We start from the raw sequence: 19,426 nt of genomic DNA, 5'->3' as shown, positions 1-19,426 counted from the left end.
GAGAGCAATCTGTGTCAACAGCGCTCCTCTAATCAAGCCGTGATTCAGACTCGTAAATCTTCTGCAAATGGTGAGATTTCCACCGAGCACTGCTTCAGCCAATCTCAAAGGGGCTCCCCGTATTAAAATGGAACTGCCTATGCCCTTACCAAAGATGGCGGGGGGAGGTTTCAGCTCTGTCAGCCTAGCTCGGAGAGGCGTAAAGCGGAGCCTTCCGCCACGCCGCTCACGCTCTCCCTGTTGCTCACCGTACTGTGAACTCCGTGCCCTGATGAAAAATGGCGGCTCTTAACCTAGCTTGTAAAAAACAACCACATAGCGGAAGGACCCTGCCCATATTAAAGATGGCCGAATCGCAGTATTTTATTATTATTATTTTTATTATTGGTTGCCTATAGGAGGTGTGTGAGCGTAGCGGAGCGACGCCCCTTCACGCGCGAGGCGGAGTGGGGGGGGGGAGGAGCGAAAAGAGAGGGGAGAGAGAGAGGAGGAAGCGCGTGCGATGTGCGCGCGCCGAGCGCTCGCACCCGCCCAGTGCAGCGGCTGGCTCTCGCACGCGCCCTAACGAGAGAGGGAGGGGAGAAAGACACACACACACACAGTCGCGGCGAGAACTGCCTCGCGGGCCAAGCAGGGCCCCCTCAGACGGCGACGGAATCCCCGGCGAGCTGAGGCGACAACAACAACAACAACCAAGCAAACAATAACAACGGCGGCAACACGATGGCGGCGGCGTTGAAGCGGGAAGCGGCTCCCCGTCCTCGCTCCTCCTCCGGGTCCCCCTCGGTCCCTGCGGCCGAGAGCCGGTCGGTAGCGGCGGCCCCCTGGCTCGGAGTCACGCTGCGGCTGCTGGTGGCGCTGCTCCTGAACGCGGCCCGGGCCGAGAAAGAAGGTGAGGGGGAGGGAAGGAAGGAAAGGGCTGGCGGGCGGGGAGGAGGCGGCGGGAGAGGAGAAACGCTGCCTCCTCCCTCACGGCGACCCGAGAGATCGCGACCCTCCCCGTGGGGCCGCCTCTGCCCACCTCTTCCCCAGATGTTTCATTAAATGCCCCTCCGCTCGCTTGGTTCTCACGTGCCCACACCTGGTTCGGGGCCGCCCTCTTGCTCCTCCTCCGTGCTCCCCCCTGGGGCGAGGGGTAGGGTTTTTTCCCCCTCTGTGTGTGTTTGGTGAGGGGACGACGACCCCTTAACCCTTCGCCGGGTCTTTCCCAAAGTTGTCAGCGGTTCCCCTCCTGCCCCACAAAGCGCCTCAGTCGGAAATCAGTGCTGAAGTTTCTGGGTACTATTGGCATCCCCTTGGCTTTCTGCATCTCTTCCCTTGCCCACCCTCCTTCATTCCCTCTTTCTTTTTGGGGTCCCGCCGGCTGCGTATTTCTCCTCCTTCCCCCTTTTCCTCTCCCGGTGCTCTGGCTCGTCCCCTCCCAGCCGGGCTGCCAACTCACTGGCCGGCCCTGTTGGCTGCTCCACCCGGCTGTGGGGACCTGCCGCCTCTGGGCCTGGCTCTCTTTCCCTCTCCCTCTCCCTCTCCCTCCATCTCTCTCTCCTCGCTTTGTGACCCGGGCCGTAGTAAAATGCCGAAGCTCGGCGCATGCATTTGTCAGTGAGGTAAAGTTGCTGGGGGTTTTTTAAATCCCGCTTTTGTTTTTGTGTGTTGGGAGATGGGGACGGAGCTCTAGTCCTGCCCCTGCTGAGCTGGAGGATCCCGCCCGCACAAGGCAAGGCAAGGCTGGCCAGCTGCAGGCACCACCATCTGCAGCCCAAAGTTGGACCTGGCTTCTTTTAAGAAGCTCACCTCTTAAAATATTTACCTTGGCTACCCTGAGCAGCTGTCAGATTGCACCTTGCACCCGCTGGATAAGTGCTTTCTTTCAAAAACAAGCAAAGGAACAAAAAAGGTCTTTTGAGATTTCTGGACATCACTGCATTTTTATTTTTATTTTTGAAAAATCCAAAATATTAATTCGGGATTCCTTTTAAAGCTTGTTCTGTGGAGGTAGTGTAATGTCAGCACGGTTGAACTGTGTGGCATTTTTAAAAACAAAATTCCCGAGAATCCTGCATACTGAGAAAATACATGAAGTGGTTTTGGATTTGGTTACTGATGCAGCAAAAAGGAAATGAGGGCAGCATCAAAGAGTAGCACATGCTACTCCAACCTCCACCCCCAGCCTCATTTTGGTACTTGGAAATAAAGATGTATTGATAGCATGCAAATTGCCCAGCATGTTTTGATAAATAGTTTTCAGGGACGCTGTAAATCATGGATAGACAACTGGTGCCCAGCAAAGGTTGTTGGACTCCAATTCCCAGCAGCCTCAGTCAATGTGGCTAGTGGACAGGTGGGAGTTGAAACCCAAGAGTGCATGAAGGGCACCATGTTGGTTACCCATGTTGTTAACCCATAAAAAATATAGTTTTATAGGTGTCTGTTTACAGAGTCCCTGAAGAGCATTTATCAAAAAAGTCAAGCATTTCATTTTATATATGCAGTACCAGTTTGAAGTTTCACCTGCCATTCTGAAGCATCTTCAGGACTTAATAAAATGTCTAGTAGTGGTCTTTGAAGCACTGTGAAGAGCAGCAAATGATTTTAAGTAAGGGGGTTTAGCCACTGGAGGAAAAGATAACAGACATTCTTGAAGAAGAAACACATCAAATAAATCTGCAAAACAGATGTGAGTCATCTTCCTTAGAAGTATCTTGCTTATAGCAATGCTTCGTAACTTTGTGAAGTTACTAGAACCTTTAAACTGGAAACCAAGTGGATTTTATGAAAACCCATATCCTTAACTTTGGTTTGACGCAAACTTTATGAAGCTGAGTTGAAATTCTATTAACCAGTGACCTTAAACATTAAAATGTCATAATGTACATAACTTTTTATCTGGTTGTTTATCATATGGAGCCCGAAGAAATTGTCCCTTATCTTTTCAGTGGTTTGTGTATATATATATACAGTGTGTGTTGAGATTTTGCTGCTTCACTCTATTTAAAAATGTGCCTTCATTTGTAGCTAGGACTTACAGTGTCAGCAGTTAGTCTTGCAATGTCATTCATAGATTTTCTTTTTTAATGATTCATGAAGATCGCTCTGATTCTGTGGTCGTTCTCAGGCTTGCTGCTTGGTTGTTTGGTACTTTGCTATGTTCAAAGAAGGCAAACAGTTCTGAATAGTATTGTCAGTTTATCATGACTGACAATGAGAGTTAATATTTCTATCTACATTTGAGTATCTGTGTGCTACCTCCCCAGAGACTATTTCGCTTAAGCAAATTGACAAGAATCTTGCAATTTCTGCCTGTGTGCATAAACTTACTTTTTATCGCCTCTAGTTCTGACCCATTGTGCCACAGAGCTCTATTCTTCAGGGTTGTTGAGTTTTCTAGCTTGTACCTGTGTGCTATACTAGTCTTTCCCATCGTGTTCAAATGAACACAGGGGGAGTTTGCTGACTGTATAGTGTCAATTAACCTCCTTAACCAATGTCCGTATGTTGCTATCTTAACTTCTTACTAGTAGTCTGTTTTACTCAAGATACCTCTATTCGTATAGCTGAGTGATTTATCCCTTCCAGACTGCTATTGTTGGTGACTACTTAGGAGCTACCTACAGAAGGTTTTTTAATGTTTGCAAGTGTGAACTTCTAAGAAATTAGTATGATTCTGGTTTCAAAATTTACTATTTAGAGGCACAAACCTGGATTTCTTTTATTATGCAGATAGGCAGCCTAAAATAAGTACAGTAAAGTTGTTCTAGTCTCAAAGTATTTTAAGAGTGAACATCATTGATTATGTTGCTGCTGATTTCATAAGCACAAGAGGAAGGTTGCACATTAATAACTGCTTAGCAGTTTCTGTTAACTGGACTTTGCAGAAAAATATTTTACTCACTGCTTTTACTTGAGCTTTTACTTCTTGCCTTATATCTTAACAACTGTGAAAAGCTACAAAAATTTACTGCTATGCCAGTATCTTTCATGTATTAAATTGTGGTCATGGTCCCAAAAAGCTATGTCTTTTTCAAATGCTGGATATTTTGAAACATTTAAAACATGCATTACTTTGAACCACAACATTTTCTAAATTGTCTTTTTTTTAAAACAAAACAAAACAGTTTTCACTTTTACAGTTTTGCAGACTGTGTGAAAGCAGTAGCTGTGGTTTTGACAGGCAGGTTCTCACTATTCTGGCTGTAGTGTCTTGTCAACTAACCATTTTTGTTGGGTGTGCAGGTAAATACCTATTCCTGTTCCAGACAGGTAGCTTGCCACTTGACTGGTTGTCTGCATAGAATAGCATTTGTCCTCAGGCAACCAAGCAAGTGGCAAGGACAGAAGCCCGTTTAACCCTCTTTCTGCTGCCTATTTACTCATGGCACTCTTTGTAGCTATTGTAGCATTGCTTGGTTTTCCCCTTCCACGCTGGAGAATTGCGACAGAGTACTCTGGCTCCACTTTCTCTTCTCTTTTTCTAGAATGTGTGAGTGAGAACATAATCTGATGCGTTTAGCAGCTGGGAGAGGAAGAACAAGTAGCACTTCTAGTAAAGGTTAAGCTGGAAAGGCCAGGGATGTATAGGACAGTAACTTGCATTTCTGCACGTGCAATATGAGAGAAGAAAGGAGTCAGGCAACTGATTGAAATGGGGGGTAGCGGGTATCCTGGATAGCTCAGTTGGATAGACTGAGTGTGGTGCTGATAATGCCAAGGTTGCAGGTCTGAGCCACATATGGGACAGCTGCATATTCCTGTATTGCAGGGGGTTGTACTACTAAATAGTCCCTTCCAACTCTACAGTTCTATGAATCCAATTTTCCTTTGGTTCACATTGATGATGAAGTGTTTACTGAAAGAAGATGTAGTGTTTACCAAAAGATCACTCCACTGTCTGGTGACAGGAGAATGTAATGAACATGCCAAGCCACAGTTATGAAAAGAGTGGATGCTTAAGCCTTGATTGACACTTCATATGTTAATGTATTATATGTTTAGAAAGTGGGTGCTAGTTTACAACTCATTATACAGTATAAGACATCTCTGGAATGTGTGTTGAAACAACATGGACCTAGTCAACCTTAACATACAGATGCAACAACATCTTTGTGTTAGTCTTGATCGTTTTAGTTTTGATAGCAGGAACTCATAATTTTTAACTCATTGTTTTCAATAGAAACCTCACAACAGAGTGTGTTATAGTTCTGAAATATACTGACCCATTTGACAAGAATGAAATCTTAGACTTGAATTCTATGACAAGTTAACTTAAGACAGTTTATGGAAGGAAAGATCCCCATGGCTTCCTCCCTACTGTGGTCACTTGTGTCTTTGGGGGGGGGGAACCTCTCTAGAGGGTCAGGGACAACCCCCTCCAAACAAAAAGAATGGGGGATGAACCATTGGGGGCTGCTGGAAGGGAGTAATCTAAAATCCAACTTTCTAAGATAAGGAATTTCATGGAAGGAAAGTTTTTGTTTTTCTGTATTGGTCAGGAGGGTCCTCAAACCTTTCAGGCAGCTGCAGCAGGAGGAAGGGAATGAGAATTTTTCCTTCTTTGAGCCTCCTTTACTTCATTTTTAAGGTCCATTAAAGTATTACTTTAAATACATTTCTACTCCTAGTTTATTTTTGTGTGCTGTTAAGAGTTTCTACAAGCTGCCTACAAATCTATATAGCATGTTATAATCCAGGACATGTTGAGGTTTTCATTGAATGCATTAAGACACCCATGTCTTGTGTTCTTTTTGTAATACATTAAAAACTCATTTAAGTTTTCATCTGTCCTTTTTACTTACGCCCTTTTTATAAGTCACTTTGATTCTACCATCCCATGTTGTAGTTCTCACTCCCATTTTCAAGGTAATTTTTCTTGGCCTTGCGTTCTTATATCCACACATCTGCTAATTGGAGTATACCTAATATGCATGTTTAATTAGTATATATATTAAATTTATATCATCTCCTTTCCTCCAAGAAGGTGTACATGGTTCTTTCCCCACCCCCACCCCATTTTATGCTCAGAGAAACCATGTGAGGAAGACTAGGCTGAGAGACTGTGACTGTCCCAAGGTTTCCCAGTGAGCTTCATGGCCAAGTGGGGATTTCTACTCTGGTCTACCAGGTCCTAGTCCAACACTGATTTCTGTGTTTTTGTAAGACTAAGGTAAAGGTAAACGATCCCATGATGGTTAAGTCCGCTTAAGGGGGGGGACTATGGGGTGCGGTGCTTATCTCGCTTCAGGCTGAGGGAGCCAGCGTTTGTCCACAGACATCTTTCTGGGTCATGTGGCCAGCATGATTAAATAATTTCAATGGGACATTATGATGAGTGCCAGAGCGCACAGAAATCCCATTTACCTTCACACCACAGCAGCACCTATTTATTTACTTGCACTGGTATGCTTTCGAACTGCTAAGTTGGCAGGAACTGGGACAGAACAACAAGAACTCCCACCATCACATGGATTTGAACCACCAACCTTCTGATCAGCAAGCCCAAGAGGCTCAGTGGTTTAGACTACAGCGCCACCCACTCCCTGGTTTTGTAAGACTACAAAAGATTAAGTACAACCCCATCATTTGCGCATCTGCACATAAATAAATGCTTTTGAGTTCATTGGGCTTACTTCCAGGAAAGTGTGTATAGGATTTCAACCTAACAGTGCAAACCTAGACAGACTTACAAGTGAGTAAGACCCCCTGGACATAAAGAAACTTCTGACTAGACTGACATAGGATTTCACCGTCTATCTCTGTATATAACACAGGGCTCCACCACTCCCAATGAATCAATGATTTACATACAGCTCATGGTCATTGAACATTATAGTGATTTTAACAATCTATGCTAGTTTACTCTAAAGTTGAAATAGGCTGCAGAGCACTGGTGTCCAACCTTTTTTGCAGACATGCTCAAAATGATGAGGGCTTTATATCAATGATGGAAGAAATAGGGCAGAAACAGATGGCTACATAACTCTGTTTTGCAAGCCTCAAGGACAGCTGATCTTTCCTAAAACCACCATCCTAAACACCTGATGTTCTTTGAAAATTAGATTGGATTGAAAAGCTGTGCTTTTCTGTGCCCATGCCTCCTGCACACACGCCTTAAGCCAGCCTTTGCCAACCTGCTCCTTCCAGATGTTTTGGAGTGCAACTTCTGGTCTTGCCTCTCCCTCACTCCATTCTGGAAGCCTGTGTACTTGGGTCACATAAACATGGTGGGGTGGGGTGGGGGGCGCCAATACAGCTTCTTGCCAGGGGTACCTCTGAAGAGGGGTAGTTGTATGCGACTAACTCCTTTGCCTTGTATCTGCATTTTGGTTAGCTGATCATGAGATTGCAGTGACACAGTTGGATAGCTCAGTTGATTAGAGCGTGGTGCTGATAATGCTAAGGTTACAGGTTCAATCCCCGTATGGGACAGCTGCATGTTCAGATTGGGCTAGATGATCCTCAGGGTCCCTTCCAACTCTATTACAGTAGTACCTCTAGTTACGGACTTAATTCGTTCCGGAGGTCCATTCTTAACCTGAAACTGTTCTTGACTAGAGGCGTGCTTTTGCTAATGGGGCTTCTTGCTGCTGCTGCTGTGCCGGCGGCGGCACACAATTTCCATTCTCATCTCAAGTTCTCAACTTGAGGTAACTCTTCCAGGTTAGCGGAGTTTGTAACTTGAAGCTTTTGTAACCTGAGGCATTTGGAACTTGAGGTACCACTGTATTCTATGAATCTATAAGTTATAGGATCTTCTGGATTAAGTGCTGAGAAATTCTGCTCTTTGTAGTGAGTTAAAATGATAACCACTAATATATACTTCTTGGGCAGCCTACACTGTTAGATGTCTTTCCCCTGCACTGTCGGATTTGGCCCTTGTGTGGGATCATTTGGCGTTTGGAGACACCTGCATTTACCCAACAGACCTTGGCCCTGAAGTCTTAGTGTGCTTATTCAGTCAATATGTCATGGATTGGATTCAGGGGTTGGGTGGGGGAACAAACTGAGAAGCTTAATCCAAATAATTATCATGTGATCTGGGACAGGGAATAGGCGCTCCTACTGTAGATGAGATTCTTCCATCTATGCAGTCTTATATGTTGGGATTAAATTGTTTTTGAAAGTTATACTTCAGTTAGTCATATGTGACCCTCAAGGAATACTGGCAGGAAGTTGTCATGACTCAGCTAAGAAATGTGCAGTTCTCACACATACAAGCACCCGCTGAAGGGTGAAATCCCACCCATTGGTATGTGTGCCTTGTAGTGTTTCTCTGTTGCTGAACTTTCCTGTGAACGCAGATACAGTCATACCTCATGTTACATCTGCTTCATGTTATGTTCTTTCAGGTTACGTCCCGTGGCGACCCAGAAGTACCTGAAAGGGTTACTTCCGGGTTTCGCCGCATGTGCAGATGCACAAAATGACACCAAGGGCATTTGCAGAAGCGGCGAATTGCAACCCGCGCATGCGCAGACGCGCCGCTGTGGGTTGCGTTCTTTTCATATTGCGAACGGGACTCTGGAATGGATCCCGTTCGCAACCAGAGGTACCATTGTACATGATCTGCAGAAACTTGTGGGTGAAAATCCTGTGCTGTGTACTGTCCTATTTTTTTTCTTCAAAAGACTGATTTTCATCTAATTGTTCTGCACTTCTAAGAGCATATTAAATATATGCAATTGGGCTTAAATCTTCAATTATGACTTAATTATGACATCTTTAAAAATGGGTGAGAATTGGGGTTTTTTAGATGTTCTTTATTAAGGACTGTTTGTAGCATAGGCTTACAGCTATATGAAGATGGAATTTGGAGCCTACAGTGATTCCTAATGCCATTTTTTGGAAATATTTCTTTCCTAAACTTCAACTCAAAATGGGGCCACAAAACAGCAAACTATTATAAAAAAAAAAACCAATAGCATAGAACTAGCTCTACCTAGAGGCACCAGAAATTGAACTTGCAACTGTTTGTATGCAAATCATGTTCTACTAAGGAGCCCTTTCCCAGTTATTTATTTGTGTCTGTTTATTTTTACATCATTTTATTTGGGGGGTGGGGGTAGCTCAGTGAATAGAACACATGTTTTGCATATTGAGGATCCAAGGTTCGATCTCCAGGTACGTCTGGGAAAGGGTCTTGTTTGAAACCCCAGAGAACCACTGCCAGTAAATTTAGACAGTTTGAAATTCAGGCATCTTCTGAATTTCAGTGCTAGCTGTTGTTTTATATTACTTTGAAAATACGTTGGGGCCACTTGACCTATAGCATAACATACGTGCAATATTTCATTTTTCCTCTTTCCCTTTAATTGAACTGTAATTCATAGCAATTTCCTTGTAATGAAACTCTTAAATTAAATTATATAGAGCTGGGACAAGCATCAAAAGGCCACGGAACCAACCTCTTTCTTAGAGAAAACAATAAAGTGTGAAGTACAGAATCTGGGTAGATGAATTTATGTGATTTTTTTATATCTTTTTTAGGGTTCAAAAGTGTAAGAAAGTGAAGATCACAGGGGAATTAATAAAATCTGATGGTTGGCTGAGTGAATAACATGGTTTTTTTATCAAGAGAACAACGTGAGACAACCACGTGTTTAAGAAGTACTTGAAACTCCAATGCTATGAGGGCACTGCTCTGCCTATTGTTAGATATACTTCTTTCCAGAGGCCAAGAAAATCAGATGCCACCACGAAATCATATCTTTCTGAACAGACCACAAATAATCTATCTTTTACTGCACTGTGAAGGAAGTCCTGCAATCTTGACACAGTAATTCAAGTGTTACCAAGGTAACACAATTTGGCGGACTGGGCAGGAGTAGCGCTATTTTGGTACGGGCATGGTAAGGCTGTTATAATGAGAGCTAGGAGAGCTAGTTCTCCCCCCCCCCTGCAGTGCCCCCAAAAGAAAAACCAAACAGGAAAATGCTCTGGGAGCTTCTGATATCATCTTTCTTATGGGACCTAGAAGACTCAAATATGTTCCAATATGTGAATAAGAATATCATGGGGTAGGTGATCTAGTAACAATTTCATATCTGGCCACCAATGTGCTTTGTTTTCAGATAGTACATGGGTAGAGGAGTCTAAAAAGCCTCGGAAACAAATTTTCATGGCCCTCTAGCAACTATGATGGCTCATTTACCAGAAGTAATGTATTTAGCATTAACTCTGGAAGTGTATAATCAATTCTGACCAAACTAAGCTTCCTGATTTATATTTTGCTCTAGGCGGCTTCGTTTGGCCAGAATCTAGTATATACTTGCAGAGTTAATGCTAAATACATTACTTCTGGTAAATGAGCCACCATAGCCTCTAGAGGGCCATGAACAGTGATAGAAACTCAGATATATAATGCAATCTTCAAATGGCACCTTAAACCTAGGCTGCAGCTGCCACAAAGGAATGTCTAGGCACTGTTCCATCCCCTCCATAGGATTTTTATTTTTCATTCTATTTCTATACCGCTTTATATTTCAAAGAACAAATCTAGAAGCATTTTACAACACATTAAAACATCAACTAAAACAATCCAGAATGAAACTAATTCAAGTTTCAAGGAAAATATTTCATATCCTTCTCTAAGTCACCTTTTGCTTTCCTCAGTCGCCATCTTGGCATCCAGAGATCTCCGCATGGTCACAATTGGACCCGCACCAGGTCCAAAATGTGCCTGGCACCTGGCTAATTTTGAACATTAGCCATGAAATTTCATGTCCTGGGCTTTTTAGACTCACCTACTCATGTACTATCTGAAACCAAAGGAGTGCATTGGTTGCCTGATGTGAAATATATTGGCATTATTTTCAGCTTCCCTACCCTACTAATAGAAGGTAATTCTAAAGCTGGAGTGAGAAACATGTGATCTTCCAGATGTTGTACAACTTGCATCATCCCTGTCCATAGGACATGACTCATGTTGCTGGTCTCACACGGGTGGCAGAATCGCGCTGCCAACACCCACACAAGGCTGCTGCAGCAAAGGGATTCATGCCTTAGACACATGCTTTAGGAAATCCTCCTCCTCTAATATGGACTTTATGTGTGTGTGTGTGTTGTGTTTTTTCAATAAACCAGTACTGTATTGCATTTTCTGATTAGCATTGTTGATGCTATTGACAATGATAACGTCAGTAACTGGCGTCTTGGAATCCAGATCTGATGGTCAGAAAGAAAAATAATCTACTTTGTCGTTGGTTGAGGAGACAAAGGTAGAGCTTAGACCCATAGAAGAAGTCTGTTCGAGTGTGGGAACTGTCCACTACTGAGCACTGTGTGCCCTATTGGTATATGAAATTTGAGTAACAGTTGTGGGTCTGTCTGTGCTTGTTGAACATTTGTTCCCTTGGCTGACCAAGTGTGAAGGTTGCAGGCATCACATGCTGCCTCAGCAGACTAATAGTGGCTATGGTACACATAACAATATAGCCACCTGGAACTGCTGATGAAGTCTTGGAAAAACAAAATTATATTAGTAGGTGAGATGTTGGCAGTTCAGGACCTCCTAAGATAGTACTTTCAGATGTGCTATCTGTTTATATGCAGGGCCAGCTACCCAGGCAGAACTGTAGAGACTCAGTGCATGGATGAGAGGTGGGTGTTGGATGAAAGGTTTAGATTTACAATATACATTCAGTCATGATTTGGTAGAAACTTCATCTGTACAGAAGAGATGGTTCCAATTTGATACTAGTAGAACCTGATTGACCCTTTTTTATTTTAAGCACTAGTACATAGCATTTGTGGAGGAAAGCTAGCAGGAGCTGAGAAGTCTTTCATAACAATTGTAGGGTTGGAAGACATCCCCTGGGTCATCTAGTCCAACCCCCTGCAATGCAGGAATCACAGCTAAGTCAGTTTAGTCATGGGAGTTCCATACCTGCAAATTATTTCTTTATTTGTTGTAGTATAGGAAGTTAAGCAAGTACTCGTTTGTATGTATGGATTTACTTCTTCCATTGACAATAAAAACAAAAACAGATATTGCTAGAATCACTGCAGTATTGAGCACGAAAATAACCAAGCAAATGGTGCTACCTTGTTTCAGACTCCAAATTCTGTTCTTAGGTGAAGTGCCACATTTTATCTAGAAGTAAGGCAGAAAACAGATCAGCCAACCCTGCCCTAAAGCATCAGATTCCCGCCTAGAGATTGTTCCTTGCTATGCTCTTGCAGCTCTTTGGCACCAAGTACTTTTTTCCAGTTGTGATTGGTGTGCCAGCTGTGTCTCCTCCACACTCTGATAATATCTTGCTTAGACTACTGTAACACACTGTATGCAGGAGCTGGAAATACAGGAAGTAGCCTTATACTGAGTCAGACCTATTGTTGTTGAGAGACGTGGAGTCCTCACAACAAACCTGTGAGGTAGATTGCACTGCAAGAGAGTGACTGGCCCAAAGTAAACTACTGTACTGAATTCCCTGGCCATGTGAGAATTTAAATCCTTTGGCGCACCAACCAGTACACCACACTGGCTATCAAATTAAGTTTGCTTTGCTGTAATTATTCATAGTCATTTATGTTTAACGTCTTTGTAGGGATAGCCTCCATACATGCCTCTAAATAATGCAAGTAGGGGTTAAGAATCCTGAAAAGTCACAAAACGTGACCCAAGCATAACGCTTCTGACCTATGAGAAGTGGATTCTTGGCATCCACCTGTCTCGAGACAACGGAGTGCGCCTCCAGGGGTGAAGTCAAACCCCTGTATTAGCAGCACTGGTAACCTCCCCAGAGCGTGCAATCCTAGGCAGTGTGTATGGAGTTCCTGGGCTGCCCCAATAACAAAACCTCCCTCTCGGCCTCACTGAAGCTGTCCAAAGGAAAGCAGAACAACACGTTTGGCATCAGCTTGGCTGCAGGAGTTGCCAGAAGGAGACATACAAGACATCCATGCAGCCATCTTAGCCTGTGGAGGGTAGCCAAAAAGAGATGTTATGGTAATGGGTGAGATCACTTATCCTTGCATTGGTCTTGTTTGCATATAACATGCAACCAAAAATTACATGAGCTGTGTGCTAGTTCACACAGCTGGAACACTCCCACTTTGTTCCCTCCTTTAGTCAGATGTGGGGAATGAAACCATAAGGTGATTGGATCATAGTTAGTTTGTTGCTAAATAAACTGCAAATGCTGGTTTGGATATAGTGCCAGGCCAACCACTCCCATGGTATGTTTCGCTACTCACGAGAGGAAGGAGTGAAGTAGGAAGTGCTGAGCTACATGCATCACCTAATTCGACTAACTGTGGTTCATAGCATTGAGTCAAAACATAGCTACTGTCTGGTAAATGTATATTCAGATACTGGCAGCATTAGCATATAAAACTAACTACAGTTTAGCACTACATGGCGACGCCTCAACAAGACAACATTGCTGTGGGAGAAATACCGATAAAGAAATCACAGATAAACTGCATAAATTATTTGCATTCTGGTCCACTTTTTGATGCATCTGCAGAGTCAAGTCAAATAGATATGGGAGTATAACATCCTAGAATTAACTAATACCAGTCAGTTACCTAAATATTTTTTACTCAGATGTGAATTTGCTGTCTTTAATAATGTTTGCTGCCATTAAAATTGTCACCTTTCTTGGAAGATTAGAAGGTAGGCAATGTAACATCATTAAAATAAAATAAAAATATGTGGGATGGGGAGCCAAAAAATCACAGGCCTTTCCTCCTAGTTTATGTCTCAATTGGTAGAAGGTATTATTAAAGTTAAAATTATAGAAGAATAAGCAAGCAACATGTCATCTATAAAGGCAAGTCCTGATTTGTTGACATTTTTAATGTCAAGGCACATATACATATATAGGGATAGGCCAGTAGGCACTGTATACTTCTTTTAACCATGCACTGTTTAACAAGCAAGGATTCAACTCTCATATATTCGTATAGCATGTAGTCTGTTTTGCCTTATGTTGATTTGTTGTGCCTCTGAACACCCAGCTAGTATGCATACCAAAGTCTTTTTCATTGCCCAAAGACCAGCAAGACACTACTGAAATGTCAATTCTTCTACTTTTGTCTGGCTTCAAAACATTCTTCTCCTCTTCCCAAGACATATGAGCAAAAAACAGACCTAAAGCATCCCTTTCTTCCTCCATTTCTAGGCACATTCCATGAGAAGTGTTATTAGCCTTTTTTTTTTTGTGAACTCGTAACCCTATCAAAAAAAATCATTTCTTCTGCAGGCATGAGAGAGAGACTTTTTATTAATACAAAAACTTTACTTCTGAGCAAGAAGAAGTAACGGTGTTAGCAGTAATTTTGATTTTTAGATATAAAAAGAGTGGATGGATTGTTGCAGGAAAAGTATAGTAGGAATTAAATGTGTGATGGTGGCCAGGAGAGGCTTTCAGGCCAAACTGCATTTATGTTGGTTGAACTTTGATGTAATGTGCTAAGAGCAAAGGTTTGTGTCTAACATATAGTTCTCATTGTGTCTAACATATAGCTCTCATAACAGATCCCTGTGCAAATTTAAATTTTGGGGTGGAGGGCTTACCAGCAAGGAAGTGGTTGGGGAAAGTAGTCTATTGCTAAACAGAATGAGGAAGGAGGAAAAGGTCTGTGAAAGTGCCAGTGAGTGTCCTTCAGCCATGTAAGCATTTTTGTTTTTTAGCTGCTTTCCCCTCTCATTACTGTAGTAAGACAAGGTAGAGTGATACATCAATTTTTATTTTAATTAATTTTTATAATGTTTTTATAATGTTGCACTGTTTTAGTGTTGTTAGCCGCCCTGAGCCCAGCTTTGGCTGGGGAGGGCGGGATATAAATAAAATTTATTATTATTATTATTATTAAATAGAATTAAAGTAGAATATTGAGCTTGGACATAATGTCAAACCACATATAATGCAAGCCAAGATTCACAAAACAACTTCGGGCATGCTTTGAAATCCTGGTCTGTTGGTCCCAAAGTTAGTGAGCCTAGTTAGGTTTGGATGAAGCCAAATGAAGCCAAAGGAATTGGATTTATAATCAGAGCATATGGGTAAAAATTGTAGGAGAGGGAAACAACAGTGGTCTTACTGTGTCTGCTATAGACCTCCAAGCCAGACTGAGGACTTGGATGATGCCTTCATAGAGCAGATCACCAAACATTCAAAAAGAAAGATGATAGTAATCCTGGAATACTTCAGCTACCCCAATATCTTTTGGAACTCATACTCTGCTAAGAATGTAAGGTTCAACAGATTCCTCAATTGCTTCACTTTCCCACATTCCCAGAAGGCCGAGGAAGCAACAAGGGGGTCATCTCAACTTGGTCCTCACCAACATGGAGGAACTGATTGACAAAGTGAAAGTACAGGAAACCTTGGTAGGAAATGATAATGTCCTCTTTGGTTTCATTATACACAAGCAAGGGGAGGCTGTGTAGTTGGACATGCAATCTGGACTTTAAGAAGGCTGATTTCAAAAAGCTTAAGGAACTACTGGGTGAATTTCCATTGTCAGAAATACTCAGAGAAGGGTATACTAGCATACTAAAGGAACTTGCAAGTGTAATCTCAGAGCATCTGTCTATAATATTTGATAATTCTTGGAGAACAGGTGAGGTCCCTGCGGATTGCAGGTGTGCACATGTTGTCCCCTCTTCAAAACAGGGGAGGCAGAACACCCAGATAACTACCAACAAGTGAGCTTGACATTGATGCTAGGCAAGTTCCTAGAACAGCTAAGTTAAACAGTCGGCCTGTGAGCACTTAGGATAGGACGCTGTGATTACCAGGGGCTTCTCAAAAACAAGTCATGCCAGATGTGGATCAGGGGAATATTGTGGATGTAATGTATCTTGATTTTAGTAAGGCTTTCAACAAAATTCCCCAATGGTATTGTGGATAAGCTGGTAGAATGTGGACTGGATGCGATAACTGTTAGGTGGATTTGTAGCTGGTTGACTGACCAAACCCAAAGAATGCTCACTGTATAGATGCCTTTTATAAAATGTTAGCGCAGTCTCGCATGAAACTGCATATGAACAGCAATATTAGCCATGATAACTAAATAAAGCACCTATGTTTTGGGGACCATCTGAATAGCAAATGTAGGGACTCACAGCAAGGAGAATCCTGCTTAGCAGGCTTTATGATAGGATCTGACTAGCAACTGTTGGAAATAAGATGCAAGACTAGATGAAAACCTTGGCTTGGCAGGGCCTTTATGCTATTGACAAACTTTAAGTTGTTTCTATTTTAAATGTTTAGGGGGTGGGTAACTGGAGGACCACTTCACAGCTATCTCCAGATGGACAGCATTACTTGATCAGAATGAAGTTTTAATTTGTATTTCTCTTGCTTTATAGCTTTCATCCAGTCAGATAGCATAATAGAAGTTCTACGCTTTGATGAAGGAGGCTTATTACAGGTAAATATTTTTTATTAAAATAAATGGGTCTGTCCTGTATTGCTGTTGTGTGTAGTAAAATTTCTTTAGTCTGCTGTGTTCTCTTGAAGTCTCTTAATGAAGAAATAAAATTGATGGCTGGAACTTCAAGTCTAACTTGACTCACTCATCTTTTCTGTCTGGTCCCTTGCAAATTTCCAGTGTTCAATTATTTTGGGCTGAATCCAATTGTGTAATGTTGCTAAACAAGTTTATTTACTTGAAAGCTGAGGCTGCAATCTTATGCACATTCAATCCTATGAGTTGGGTGGAGGATAGATAGATAGATAGATAGATAGATAGATAGATAGATGATAGATAGATAGATAGATAGATAGATAGATAGATAGAGATAGATATACACATACATACATACAAACATGAGTTCAGTATCTTTTATATGAACATGAGTGGGTGATCCTGGTGAAATAGTATAGCATATAGCATCATCTTTATGATTCCAGTACCTTCAAATTTTCATAAGCACATTAGAGTTGCCCTACAGATAGCAGCATAAGCTGGTGTTTATATATTTCTTATTTTTTATTTATTTGTTGAACTTATATACCGTCCTATACTCAGAGGTCTCAGGGTGGTTTTATAGAGGTTGGGAGGGGCTTTGTGTGTATGATAGTGAGAAGAACAAAAACATTGGTGTGACCCATAGTACTGCTTATACTTTGCTCACTGTTCACAGAAATGGTTCCCTGTTCTGTGATTGAATTTAAACACTTCTATACCTTAATGCAGAGGTTTTCAACCTTTTTGAGCCCACAGCTTCCTTGACCAGCTACACTCTTTCTCCGGCTCCCCTGTGGGGAAATGGGCTTCAAGCCTCAGAAGCTCAGTTATGCCACCCCTTGCCTGCAGAGCCACCAACCTATCAACCCTTTTCAACCACCCTCCCTTGTGGAGTGTTCCCTCAGCCCATTCACCTCCCCTCACCTTGGGAGCCCTCTGAGCAGCCACTGTCCCTGGTCCCTGAGCTGCGCCCCCTGCCCCAAAGAGAGGTGCCTCCTCACACCGCCCCACAGGGGCCTGGGAGGAGGATGCCCCCAGCCTTAGTAGACTGACCAAAGGTGAATATGAGGCCAACACCTTACTCACCTTAGGAGGCAGCAGTGGCAGCTGCTGGGCCTCCATGGTGGAAAGGCTCTTCTTCGGTGTTGGGCACTCAGCTCCCAGGCAGGTATTGCACACAGCAAGCACAAAAAAGGCCAGCATGGTACCTGCCTGCCTGTCCATTCCCAACAGCAAAGGCTGGTGGACTGTCTGTCTGGCTTGGCTCCCTCATCCACTTGCTTACCTACTCCAAGGCTGCCTCAGCTCCTGGCAACCAGCAGCCCCTGGCCAGCGCCAGAGGTACCATTCGCCTGGGGAGCTTGTAACCAGGACTGCTGCAACAAACAGCCACACAAGCCTTTGAGAGGCAGAAATGCGAGAGGGCATCAGAGAAGGGAAGTAAAGAGGGACAGAGCCTAGTGTTGCCTGCAGCACCCCTGACCATCCTTCATGGCATGGTTGCTAGTTGGCTGCAGCAGTTTCAGGCAGAAGACAGGGAGGGTAATCAGACAAATAACGGATTAGAAACGCTCCCATACAAATAATGGAAGTCTGTCACCTAACAAATGATTTCCTGGAAGTGCATTGTGTTTGGAAAGTGGGACCTGTGTGTACATATCTATGCAGGGCAGCTGAGACACAATGAGGGATAAAAGATTAAATTAATCAAACACACATTAGCTTGTCTCTTAAAAGTTATGCTACTATACTTAGGAAATAATTCTCAAGTAGGTGTTTCAGCTTGTTATTTGAAGTGGAAAATTTGAATGGGCCAATGGCCTAACATTAGTGGTAACGCACTTGGGAGTAGGTTTTATTGAACCTCCTTACTTCTAAGCATCTGAGCAGTGCTTTTTCCCCTCTAAAAAAATGTTTAGGGGTACTCTCATTTTGACTCAAGAAAATCACCATTTTATAGTTCAAGTCAGGGAAAATAAATACAGTAAAAAGTACAAAGATCACAAAATGTTTAGCGGTATGTGTATCCCTGCATCCCCCCAGAAAAAAACACTGCATCTGAGTAAAGATGCATAGAACTGTTCTGTAAATTCTCATATGATAAACTGGGCAGTAGTGCTTCTTTATAAGAGTCCTTGACAAGAGCTAAGAGGTTTTGAATAATTGGAAGCTGATATTTTGGGCTGCAGTCCTACCTCCAGTTACTTGAGAGTAAGCCCCATTGAATTCAATAGGACTTATTTCTGAAGAGAAACACAGTTAGGATTGCACTCTTAAAGAGTTGGATTTGAGATTTACGCAAGCTACTGTGTATTCTGATTGCTTATCAATAAATTTTCAAGGAACATACTTTGTTGCTGAAATTTGATATTCTTTTCTTTTCAGACTGAGACAACGATTGGCCTCAGTTCATATCAGCAGAAAAGGTAAGATTTTTTTTACAGTCCATTGTTTCCTTTAATTCCAAACAATGGTTAAAATTATCTTTTAATTTGAAAATGTTTGACTGTTTCAGTGAACCAAACTATTAACATTGTTTGCTTAATCCAAGGAAATTATTTTGTTTCTTTAGAGGATTGCTATTCCACCTTTTAATTCAGTGCTCAGAGGATAATCACAATTGTCAGCATATGTATACATTGATACGTGATCATTTGTATAAAATGGCATTTACAGAGTAGCCATTGATGATACTTTTCTCATCTCCTGAACATGGGGCCTTGTTGGTACAGGCAAGGTTGCCAAGTCTTATATTAAAGACATTTAACTACCTCCTCATGTGATCATATGAACTGGCCTTGGTAATCTTGAAAGCCATGGAGGTATCCAGACAATCATGGGAATATCAAATAATTACATAGGTTTCTATCATTTAAAATCTCTCCAGCCCAGTTATTTCTGGATAACCGTATTGTGTGTGTGTGTGGGGGGGTGTTATCATGGATTTCTCCCTTCTATAAGTCCAGAATCATGCCGAAAACTTTGGAAAGGGGGGATGTTTGCAATTGGGCTAGAG

The 19,426-nt window shown here is 42.4% G+C and overlaps 1 protein-coding gene across 2 annotated transcripts in view; it reads left to right on the top strand.

The window, feature by feature from the left end:
• The first annotated feature begins 416 nt into the window (after nt 1–416).
• Nucleotides 417–19,426, top strand: part of TMEM131 (transmembrane protein 131) — a 74,186-nt gene continuing 55,176 nt past the window's right edge. The window contains exons 1-3 of one of the 2 annotated variants that reach the window (XM_083737907.1): nt 417–892; nt 16,310–16,371; nt 18,796–18,836. In XM_083737907.1, coding sequence (XP_083594033.1) covers nt 724–892; nt 16,310–16,371; nt 18,796–18,836 — 272 coding nt within the window. In that variant the 5' untranslated portion in view covers nt 417–723. The remainder of the gene's footprint in view (nt 893–16,309; nt 16,372–18,795; nt 18,837–19,426) is intronic. The other variant, XM_083737908.1, reaches the window with a different exon arrangement.

The sequence above is a fragment of the Podarcis gaigeae genome (assembly GCF_964106915.1).
Source record: "Podarcis gaigeae genome assembly, chromosome: 4".
NCBI classification, from domain to species: domain Eukaryota; kingdom Metazoa; phylum Chordata; class Lepidosauria; order Squamata; family Lacertidae; genus Podarcis; species Podarcis gaigeae.
This window is presented reverse-complemented; position numbering and strand designations above follow the sequence as displayed.